At 37.6% G+C, this 12,157-nt stretch overlaps 1 protein-coding gene across 1 annotated transcript in view; it reads left to right on the top strand.

Annotated features, from left to right (window-relative positions):
• Nucleotides 1–994: 994 nt before the first annotated feature.
• LOC310641641 (vomeronasal type-2 receptor 1-like) overlaps nucleotides 995–12,157 on the top strand; it is a gene marked incomplete at both ends in the record, with an annotated part of 37,386 nt that continues 26,223 nt past the window's right edge. The window contains 2 exons of the mRNA XM_083364878.1: nucleotides 995–1,064; nucleotides 1,849–2,143. Coding sequence (XP_083221004.1) covers nucleotides 995–1,064; nucleotides 1,849–2,143 — 365 coding nt within the window. The remainder of the gene's footprint in view (nucleotides 1,065–1,848; nucleotides 2,144–12,157) is intronic.

Below are 12,157 nucleotides of genomic sequence, written 5' to 3'. Positions count from 1 at the left end.
TGTATAGCCATGCTGGCCATATGACCACGGAAATGTCTTCAGACAATGCTGGCTCCCTCAGCCAAGAAACGGAGATAAGCACCATGCCCTAGAGTCCGACACAACTGGACAGGGGAAACATTTGACTTAAGTTTCATAGAAACCAAATTTTAGTTTGTGGATGGGTTAAAAAATGTGAAAATTCCTTCCAACACAGCAAATTTCATGTGTTGACTGCACATTATGGGAAGAAGCATTTTCTTCCAATCATTCAAGATCAATTCTACAATCACGAGAAGGAATAAAAAATATTTCTGTATATAATTTCTCCATATCATATTTTTTTTAGAAATCTCAGTCATGTCCCATCTATTCTGATAGGATCACATTGCTGGAAGGAACATTTAGGCCAGCAGCCCAAGATTTTGCTCTGTGGAAGAATCCATATCAATGCACCCTAGAAAATAAGCAGGTAGCTTCAATTTTGTTAAAATTTAATTGTTACTTTTGGATAATAAATCGTCCCCTGCAGTGCAAGGGGAGGGGGAAGTGAACCAGCGGGCATCTGAGTAATTGAACTATTGAACTGTTCTTTTTCTTTTCTACTGTATTAATCAAATTTGCCTTCCTGTAACTTAAATTTATTACAGTATTCCATGTCCTGCATCTAGAACAAGAGGGAACCTTCTCTTGACCTTCTGCAACTTTTTAGCTTTTCTAAGAATGCTGCCAAATCCTCTGCAGTCATCTTTTCTCAAGGTTAAACATACCTAATTCCTTCAATTTCCCTTCTTCAGGCGTAGTGGACTGTCTTCTAATCCTCACAACAGTGCCATTCTCTAACATTGTTCCAGTTTCTTGGAATTCTGAATATTCTCTTGACATTCAACATTACTCCAGAAAGTGAAGCAAAATGAAATCCAATATCCTATAAAGCATGCCAGTTGAGGAATTCTGGAAATTAGTCCACAAGTCTTAAATTTGCCAAGTTGGACACCCTGCTATAAAGGGTGGCATGACTACAGTCAGAACCCAGCTTTTGGTCCAGCCCCAGCTTCAGACGTTAACTGAGTTACTTGGACCTGGTATTGTACTTCAGTCCATCCGTTACTTCCAGAGGTGAGAGAAAAACAAAAAAGGGAAGCACTGTGTACACAGCTTTGAACTCCTGAATGAAAGGTGAGTTTTAACTTAATAATAAATAGTGCAATACATTGTCATAGACAAATTTATCAATATATGGCACTAAATGACAGCTACCAAAATACGGATTGAGGCAACCCAGGCATGTAACTTTTGTTGAAGCTTAAGCATTATGAATAAAGGAGAGAGAATTGTCTTCATGACAGATGAGACCAGCTGGATTAGTTTATACCTGATTCTCCTATAAGTAAATCTAGGAGTAAAGCCTGTAAGGATTCTTGACCTTACCAGCAATATTTTTGTGTGATACCTCAAAAGGATGATTGTACATACACACACACACACACACACACACACACACACACACATAATCATACAGTATTTGATATTATTAATGAAACACAAATATTGATATATAAACAACATAAATCACAATCCATACACACACTTATTTGCAGGAGATCAAAAACATATGATATAGTACAAATGACTTCGTTTTGAATAAAATAAAGGAAAAAAGAAGGCATGTTTTCTTTTCCTTTTGAAAAGAAATGGGCTTTTTCCTGTCCCTTCAGTTCTTCAGCCTTGAGTTTGCATCCTGACAGCTGTGCAGCAAAGAAGAATCAACTTCTCTGTCCTTGGAGAATTCACCTGTTCCTTTATAGGCTGGTGAGTCATAAACATGAGAGCACCTCATAAAAGCCTCTGATTTTTTTTTCAAAACAGCTATTATTTTCTTCCAGCAGCTCGGAGTTAAAATGGCCAGTCAAAAATTGTGGCTATTGTACATAGGATTGTTTCTCTTCATATTGGAGCATGTGCCCACTCCAGGAAAAGCAGCTTCAGAGCCTCCAAATAAGCCGGAGGAAGAATGCCGACTGCTGGGGAAATTTGATTTACGTGGCTATGTAGAAGCTGAGGAAGCCATGCACGTTATAGGAGGCATGTTTCCAATACATTTCAGGACCATCCTTGAAGAAGATCCAACAAGTACGCCTCCAAATTCACCAAAATGTGAGGGGTAAGCTACTTCTTTTGTTACTATTGTTTGGGGAAAATAGTTATATCAGACAAGGAGTGTTGTTGTCAGATAGAAATCAGAGCAGTTTGTTGTCACAGCTAAGACAAATAATGATGCTTAAGAGAAGTGAGGAAGGCTGGGCTGCTGTAGAAGTTGAGGAGGTCCTAGGTAACAACCCCCCTCCCCCAGTCATGTAACTTGTCATACATTTTTGGGTGCTCCATCCCTTCACCAGCTTCTTAGTCATATGTTCTGACTTCTTGGTAGTCTTCTATTTTCTCAGTACATCCCATCTCTCTTAAAAACCTCTTCTTCCTTGCAATTTCCCAAATAGGATCACATATTTTGACTTTCTTTTTGCTAACAGTTAAAAGGTGGTTGGGTTGATGGTGGAGAAGGAAGGAAGAAAAGGGGAGCCTCATGCATGCAGGACACTGGACCTGCATCCAATAGTCCATCCACCTTAGAAGAGGCACAGGGAAACAGACAGTTTTCAGATGTACAGTAGATACTTGTTTCCTTGTTCCTATTATCCTCTCTCTTCATAGAGATTTGGAACAAAGTTTCCTGAATCCAAATCTTGGTGTTGGTATCATGGGGCACCAGGCAAGGTCTACTTCAAACACTATCTTTGAATGCCCCCAAGGTATTCTTCATCTCATTTCCAAGCAAGAGTGAGGCAACCTTAAGTGAAGGTTCATTCTCCGAGCTTGTGGGTTGGCTCCTGAACATTTCATTACCAGGCTAGATGACATCTTCAGCAGAGTTCAGGGGATTTTGGTATTCTTCTGTTCATAAGGGCTTCAGGTGTGAGTTATCAGTGAGTCTTGTGATGGTTGTTGTGATGGGCAGGTTACATCAGGTAAGGGTCATTGGGAGGTGAACTGCTGGTGGGAGAGGGGGCTTGCATGGGTTGGTTGAGGGTCTCTGTGCTGTCTGGTTGGTTGTGCTGTTGGTTTGGATTCTGAGGAGTTCGTAGGCTGGTTGTAGGTCAATCACAAAAACCATCACAGATCCTCACTTGACACACCCACACCTGAAGCCTTTATAAACAGAAGAACACTGACATCCCTTAAACTCTGCTGAAGACGTTATCTAGCCTGGTAATGAAATGTTCAGAAACCAACCCACAAGCTCAGAGAACAAACCTTCATCTCAATCCTACACCCGAGCTACAGATATTCGTCACTATTGCAAACCTCAAGTTGTATTTAGCTATTCTGACCCTAATGTGATCAGCTGTGGTTTTCCTTTTTATACCAATAGTGTTCAAAAGTAACCTCAAGATTTGTAAAACCATTATGCTTTGTCATCCATTACTTGGAGGGAAGTTAATGACTTTAGTATCTTGAAGCAGAGTGTTTATAAACAGGTTAGGGACCAAAAATTAGGACAGCAAATTTCACACTGATATAACTCTAGGATGACTGAAAGAGGGAAGGAATGTTTCAACTCTGCAGTGGGGAAAAGGTAAAAGAAACATCATTGGAAGAGATGTTCTGCTTTTCTGATAAAGCCCACTGATACTCCTGAATATACCATACCAAAATTTCATGAGAGCCAAGTTTATGAGAGACTAGATAATATTCAAATGGCATAGAAACAACCATAGACCAACATTTGCCATAGAAAACAATGCAATTGAGACCACTGGAATGACTTGGGCTGATGTGCTTATGGGAACCACTAATGCGAAAAAAATAGACTCCCTTACCTGTAGGATAGGAATGGGTTACTAGAGTTCTCAGGCCTGCTTGGAATCCCCAAACCAGGGACGAGTAACAGGCACTCACTCTGCTACGTGGCACTCGGGATTCGACCTGCCAAACTGCCGACCTTCTGATCGACAAGCTCCATTTCCCCACAGGTGCCCCAGATGGCTATCCCTCAACTGCATTGCTGAATTTCAGTGGCGTGTTTGCTAAAACCTGGCAGTTTGTGGTTTGTCCACATTTTGAGATTAAAATGGCTTTAACACTGTTTATAAAGGGAAACTTGACCCTTTTTGCTATTAAAGAATAAATAGAAAGTTCTAAACAGAGACATGAGTGTGACAGAGCCTCATTCACGTTGCGTCTCCCAAAGTATTAAATATGACCTCTATATATCAAATATTGTCCAACTTTGTGTGTTTACAATCAGATATAAAGTCTCTCTCCCTCCCTCCCTCCCTCTCTCTCTCTCTCTCTCTCTCTCTGTGTGTGTGTGTGTGTGTTAAGAAAGATAACACTCCTTTGAAGTGACATGATCTGTCCAGAATACCCACAGTTTCACTGCACAGCATTAGCCAGCATATTCAAGTTTTTCATAAGTGGAAATATTCACTAAATTTCAAAAGTAAAAGTTGAACTTTCTAAAATTTCATCCGCCTTCCAAGAACCTGGTTAACCATAGTTGTAATAGCTAACAAATAAAGAATTGTAACTGGGCATGCCCACAATTTATCTACCCAAGTTTCTTTAAATTTATTATATCTCAGTGTAGAAAGGATAAGAACCAACTTTTCCTAAACATTATCCAAGGATTCCAATAGTTCCTAGATTTTATTTTCTCAGTTAATAGTTTTGAAGTCAGAAAAAACATCTAACATTCCTTTAGCCCCCCAAGCCACTGATTATGCAATGTAAGAGTCTATGATTCATCTATTCCAAATTTCTTATATATTGTCCCATTTTTATTTTGTCTTATTTTTATCATCATTTTGTAATTTTTTGTGATAATAAATTAATAACTTAGTCCCTGTAAAGTACTTCTGTAATAGTCTCAAGGCCCCTGGAATTTCAGAGGCCACAAGAGTATTGAGTCAAACAATGTATATATATATGTATATTTCAGCTGTATGTATTGCCATTTAACCTTTGAAGTAAATTACACTCCTTTTGTAAAATCTCAAACATTTAAAGTTATTACTATGTAAGACTTAGTTACGGTATGCATAATTATCTCACTGTGAGCCCATGTGTTCCAAATAAAAAAGTAATACCAGCCATTTTAAAATAAGAATTGCTCCACTATGCAGTTTCTCGTGAAAATAAAGAATCAACTAGAATTTTTTTGTTCAATAAGATCCAGATATGTCTGACATAGCTCTTTGGTGCTGGAAAAGTAATCAAATTCCTACTGCTATACAAGTTAGAACCCAGAACTTGCTGTTAAATAGTAACTTTAAAATTAATATAACAATGGTAACTAATCAACTTAATTTCCATTCCTGTGCACAGTTGAGGTAAACAAATAAGCTCAAAGTTATCAGGAGAATTAAAAGTGATATCTCCATAATTTCAGTTAAGAAATTAATTTCACGTTTGTCTTAATAGCCATACCAAGGGTTCTAATACCAAATTAAGCAGTAGAGAAGATCAGTGATATCCTTGATTGTTCTGTGTTATATTCTAATTGGAAATAAAATAATTCCACAAGCAATTACATGAACACAAGGATTAAGCTAATAAATTGAGGGTGGTTACCTTTAGAACTTTTCTTGGCTTGAGGCCAAGTTACTGATGGGACTGTCTCCCCCCACTGGTGACTATCCATACTGTTAGATCCAGCTGGAGAGGCATGCAACAGGTCTTGTCTGTGAGAAAATGCCATGCAGTGTGCCTCAGGGAAAGAGCCTTTCTGCTCTCCTACCTGTCTTCTGGAATATCATCCCCCCTTGAATTAGACTTGCCCCAGGCCTGCTGGTCTTTTACAAGGCATTAAAAACCTGGGTTAGCCATCTAATCTGGGATCCTAATAGTGTGGGTAAGTCTGTTTCATGATTTGAATGTGGAACATTGTGACTGCTATTGGCAGTTGCTCTATGCCAGGGGTAGGCAACCTCGGCTCTTTTAGGACTCATGGACTTCAACTCCCAGAATTCCTGAGTCAGCTATGCTATTGTTTTTTTTAAAAAAAAGATTGTTGTTTTATTTTGTTTTATTTTGTTAGTAATCGTTAGACACCAAAGACATGTATACGAAATGGGTGACTATATAATTATATTACATTGTAGGATCCTTAATAGCCTTAAAAACTTTCTCTGCACCTTAAGAGAACAGGTAGAATTGATAACTGAACTAATTACCAAGGGAGATACGGAGGCCTTCTTCACTGCAGCCCTGATAGCACAGTGGTTGGATGCAGAATTGCAGGCTAACTCAGCCAACTGCCAGCAGTTCAATCCTGACTGACTCAGAGTTGACTCAGCCTTCTATCTTTCTGAGGTCGGTAAAATGAGGACCTAGATTGTTGGGGGCAATAGGCTGACTCTGTAAACTTAGTGGGGGCGGAGTGGGGATACTTTACTTAGAAAGTTAAAATTAAGATTGTAAACTACAGAATTGGATCTGATGGGTTAAGTGACTCATTCCAACCCTGTGAGTGGATTCCTATGGTATTTTTAATTCAAATAAAAAAAATGGTGACTGCATTCCAGTAGAGAAGAATATATGTAGCACAGGATTAGTTGAGTTCATAGTTTTTATTTTCTGTGTTTGATTTGTCCATTTCCATGTAAACGTGTACAGTTTTATAGTACTTTAACAGGGGGAACTAACCCTCCTCCTTTATCTGGACTTGCGATTGAGAGGTTCTTGGTGCTCTCTGAGCTTGGTTGTTTTCTTGCAGATGTTTCATTGCCCAAACTAAGTGACATCATCAAGGACCCCTCATTTCAACCCTGATCTACAAAGAGCTGTGGTGGCACAGTAGTTAGAAGGCAATATTGCAGGCTAACTCACTGCTCACTACAGGAGTTTGATTCTGAGAGGTTTAAGGTTGACTCGGCCTTCTGTCCTTCTGAGGTCAGTAAAATGAGGATGCAGATTGTTGGGAGCAATCTGCTGACTCTGTAAACCATTTAGAGAGGGTTGAAAAGATCTATGAAGCAGTATATAAGTTTAAGTGCTACTGCTATTGCTATTTTCCTTAGGGTGGGGGGACTTGAGATCAGCTATAGTATGAGAAACAATGGTTGGAAACTGATCAAAGAGAGAAGCAACTTGGAATTAAGGAGAAACTTCCTGATAGTGAGGACAATCAACCAGTTGAACAGCTTATCCCCAGAAATCGTGGGAGCTCCATCACTGGAGATTTTCAAGAAGAGACTAGACATTCACCTGTCTGAGATGGTATAAGTTCTCCTGCTTGAGCAGGGGACTGGACTAGAAGACCTCCAAGGTCCCCTCCAATTCTATTCTATTCTATTCTATTCTATTCTATTCTATTCTATTCTATTCTATTCTATTCTATTCTATTCTATTCTATTCTATTCTATTCTATTCTATTCTATTCTATTGTTTCTCCTGCAGATGGAGTTAGTGCTCCATCTGGTCCACAGACTTGATAAACCAAGGTAAATAAGCCAAGCTTGTTGATAATGCTCAATATAGACAATTCAACCATGAGATTATAGGCCAAAAGCAGATCATGAGACACACTGAATCAGCGTGGCTGAAAGTGGAAAAGTCTAAGCAAACACCACATGCTCTTTGCCTGTCTCAGATGCCTAAGTGTCAATAACCAATGCTATTTATAATCATGATAGAATATTTGTACAATGACTTCAAAGATGGAGATAAATCTTCTTGTAACTGCAACTAGGGAGAACTGTGGGGATTACCAGTGGATCCACTGTTTATCCACCCTCAGAATATTGCACCTTGAAAGTTGAGATGAAGTAAAAATAGTAATAAAGCAGCTGAAAAATGACAAAGCACCTGGAATGGCTGGAATAACAGCTGAGGAACTCAAAATTGATGAAGATCAACTAGACCACAGATATCAAACTCACCACGTCACATGACATGTTGTGACATATCACGACTCTTTTTGCACTGCCAGCAACGGGGGGGGGGGGGGAACGTGGCTTCAGTATGATGAAACCGGGCCATGGGCTGCCAGTTTGATACCCCTGAACTAGACCCAGTGACTAATTCATTGCTATGACTCACTTAATGCTCAGAGAAGAGCCCTTCTGTATAAACATGAGCAATTATCATTGTTTTGATTAAATAATTCTTAAGTTTTGATGAAAGTTCATAGTTACTGAGACATAAACTTTCTAGCTATCATTGGAAATGTCCTCATGAAAATCTATGTTTCTGGAAACAGTGGGAACACACAATTAGAAAATAGAGTTGTTTCTACCCAACCTGTGGCCAAATTTTCACCAGCAGACAATCCATGGAAAAGAGAAACAAGAAAATAAACAGTTATTGTATTCACTGACTTTTGAAAAACGTTTAACAGTTTATACTGGCCTGCTTTATGAAATACTCTGTAAACTGTATACATGCCCATAAAATTGTAAGTGTATTACCAGAAACCCAGCTGATGCTATAATGAAGAAAAGTTTTGGTGACAGACATGGAGTACGGTTAACTGGATAATGTAATTAGATTTTTTTGGTAAAACTAACTTAAACATCCACAGTTGTCTTCGAGTTCTTTTACTGTCTTACTTAGTATCTAGTTGATTACTGTCAGGAGCAGGATATACAGCATCATATGAACCTGGCTAGTTACCTGGCCAATCTTAATTTCATTCACAGGATATAGGATTCTCAAGTACTCTGTTAAGCTGAAAATTTTTCATTAATTTTCATTAATTTCATCAACTTTGGGATCTTCTACTTGCAAAGGCAGTTCGGGCTGACAGTTTCATCTTGAGAGATTGAACTACTTGCTTTCTTTACTTACTAGGGGGTGTCAAATTAGCCACATAAGGTTAGAGAAAATAGCACTGTCTGCAATTCCCTCGGCATTCTTCTAACCTTTGCAGAACTGCAAAAATATACATAACTTTTTTAAAAAAAAAAGATTTCTTAGAACAATGTTTTGATAGCACTGTTTTCATGCAATATTTTTTACAAGTAGTATCTTTGATTGCCTTAGAGGAAATCCTGGTGTAATTGTAACCTGCTGGCAAGTTTAAAGTCTAACAATCCTCCTATTTTGAAGTGACTTAGATATACTTTATATGCAAGTTATTCCTGTGTATGTCTCATAGATTAATGGTTCTGCCCTCTAATTTTGAAGGGTTTTTTCCTCCCATTTTTATAGATATATGATAAAAATCAAGCAACTATTAAAAATAATGTAAAAATGATATATCATCCCCTATATCAGTGTGACAGAACACATACAGAATAAGGAAGTGATCTCAATCTGTTTAAGAAACTTGCTTTGTGTAAAGGAAGTCTTACAAATTTAGGAATTATGTGTAAATAACCAGGCTAACTGTACAATGGTGTTGAGCAGCTCATGGCAGTTGTGGGTTTCTAATATTGCCTTTTTTTAGTTTTAATAACCCATAAACTATTTTTCATAAATAGGCTGAACACCTTGTTTGGTTCAGAACTAGGAAAAATAAACAATTGCTCTCAGTATTCTGAAAATAGTTTTGATTGATACCAAGCCTTGCATCTGTGTCTCTAGTTCTGACATCAAAAATTTAATTCTACTCTCAAGCTTCTACAAATCTCCAGATTCTTCCTTGTTCTGTTAAATTAATTAGAAGGTTGTCTTCCTTTCTCCAATCCTCCTTTCATACAACCAATTGATTTTTGGCTTCAAAACATCTTATATATGGATGCAGTTGATACAAACCACAAGGATGAAAACAGACATTCAATAGAATTTCTAGAAGAGACTAGAGGAAGCACATGTATAGGGGTAGAGGAAGACCATACAAGTTTCAAGCACAATCTTAATAGTACTTGGTCTACTAGGCTTTGCTTATTTAAGCAAACAGGAATTAAAAAAAAACAACCTTCCCAGAACCAGGCACAATTTATCTTAACTTCATTGTCTTTTGGAGTTTCTAGCAGCTTGGACTGCTAGCTAATCACAGGTTATAGAGTAAGCAAAAAGTTTGTTGATTGGGACCAATGCTATTCACCCCTAACATTTTCTTCTCTGATACTGAATTATCATTTTCAAAGTGAACATTTTTCTCTTTGCCTTATACTATCTTGCTGATTTCTAAATTCAAATGTTCATCACCTAATAAAGTCAATTATATGCCTGGCTTACTTGGAACACAAGTGTAATATTAGGACTACTGATTTTCTGTGAAAATGTTGCAAGATGCAGTTTTTGCAGTCACAGAAAGTAGGGTAGCTGCTAAAATATTCACAACATCCTTGAGAAATGACAATGACAAATGGGAGCTGTAGTTGAAAAAAAAAGGTGGACTCCATGTTGTCTATTTTGATTGAGAGATCCCACATGGAGCTATTCCTTCTATTACAAGCATGTTATTTGTCAAGGTGAACAGAGATTAGTTCTGTTTCCACAACATTAATATACATAGATTTGAACCAGTGTAATTAATCTAGATCATCTTTGACTGTTTTGGGACACTTCTTTTTCCCTTTTTTCAAAAGTAGGTTATAAATTAGGACTTAGTAATAAAATCTCACTTCATTTAGTCTAATTCAATATAGCTGCCCACTGTAGAAAATTCTGGATGGTTTTACAAAATCCATAAGCAGTAAACAATTAAACCTGCAAATACAAGACTACAACAACTAGAACAATGAACAATACAAAAAAATAACTAAAACTGAAGCTTGGCCAATGAGTCACATTCATATGACCCTAGAAACAGAGCTGGGTTTTAAGAGATTTCCAAAACCTCAGAAGAGTGGGTACTGTCCAAATATCTGGGAGATGCCTCCCCAAGGGTGAAGTCAAAGAACCATTTCTTTGGCAAATTGCAATTCCTCAACCTATCTTTCCTTCCTTGATTAATATCTTGTCTAGCATTAGAGATCATCATACTAATAAATTGTTAAATTCTTTTGCAAAAATTATGGTAAACTAAAGATTATATTTTGCACTCCTAATGTTAATTTTTGAGAGGATCCTTCCACCTTAGTTTAGCATGGCTTATACATGCTCTATGAACAATTTGTTCTCCAGGCAAAGAACTGGTGTGAAGGAGATCAATCCACATCAGAACTGGCTGGAAAACAGCATATTAAAGTTTTTCTGAAATCCAATCACACTCCCTATCTGCAAGTTACTCTTCAGAATTATTTATGTAACTTAGTAATTCATGACTACAGCTAATTGCATCTACTTTACCTCCAGATAAGAACTTCACATTTTTCAGAACCAATTCTTGACTTGTGTACTTTTATGGTGTTGGCTAGCTTTTTGTGGGCCCTGCTTTAGTTTCTTAGAAATTGGGGTGGGGTGAGATGGGGAAGTTGCATCACTACTGTGAGGAACATGTGAGCAAAAGTTTTATCTCTTACCTCACTCCACTTTCCAGGTCCTGGATTAAGAACTATCTCATTTCCATCACTATTCTTCCTGCTTAAATTGAACAAAATATAAGTCCCATTCCCTCCAGGTGCCACAGTCATAGAAATATTTCAACTTTCAAAAGGTCCTCATTGCTGCTTATTCATTTTAGTGGTCCGCAGTGGATTTTACATAAAAATGATGGTGTTTTTTTTCATATCAGCTCAGAATTCTTTAGCTTCCGTCAGCCAGCTGCACTGGAAATAAGAGCTCGGCTTGTGTACCTTGTACCACGGTAATTTATTTATTTTATATGAAGTAGAGGTGAGGAGATTTTCGTTACTGCAAGACAAGAGGTGTTTATAGGCATTTGTGAGGTGAAAATGCCCTAAGAAAACATTAATGGAAGCATTACAATATAATATTAGTATATTGGTATTTTTTTTAAAAAAACTTATATTTTTAACAGCTTTCCCAAATTTGAATTTCATTTTCCAACATTGGCCAAAGTTTTATAATTAAAGGTGGAAATGTGATCTGCTCTTCCCCCTCTACACTCAGAATTTTTTCACATTGTGCTATCCTGAGAAGTGCAGGATAGCAGGCAATCCACAAATAATTGTGCTTTAAATAATGGAAGGCTCTCGCAAATTCATTTTATTTTTAACACTCATGATAATCTGGCTGGAAAGAATATCACATCTTGAAATATACTGCTCAAAAAAATAAAGGGAACACTTAAACAACACAATGTGCTGTATTTAATAGTAGAATGTCT

The sequence above is a fragment of the Vipera ursinii genome (genome assembly GCF_947247035.1).
Source record: "Vipera ursinii genome assembly, chromosome: 5".
In the NCBI taxonomy this organism is placed as follows: Eukaryota; Metazoa; Chordata; class Lepidosauria; order Squamata; family Viperidae; genus Vipera; species Vipera ursinii.
The sequence above is the reverse complement of the archived record's forward strand: the minus strand, read 5'-3'. Positions and strand labels throughout refer to the sequence as shown.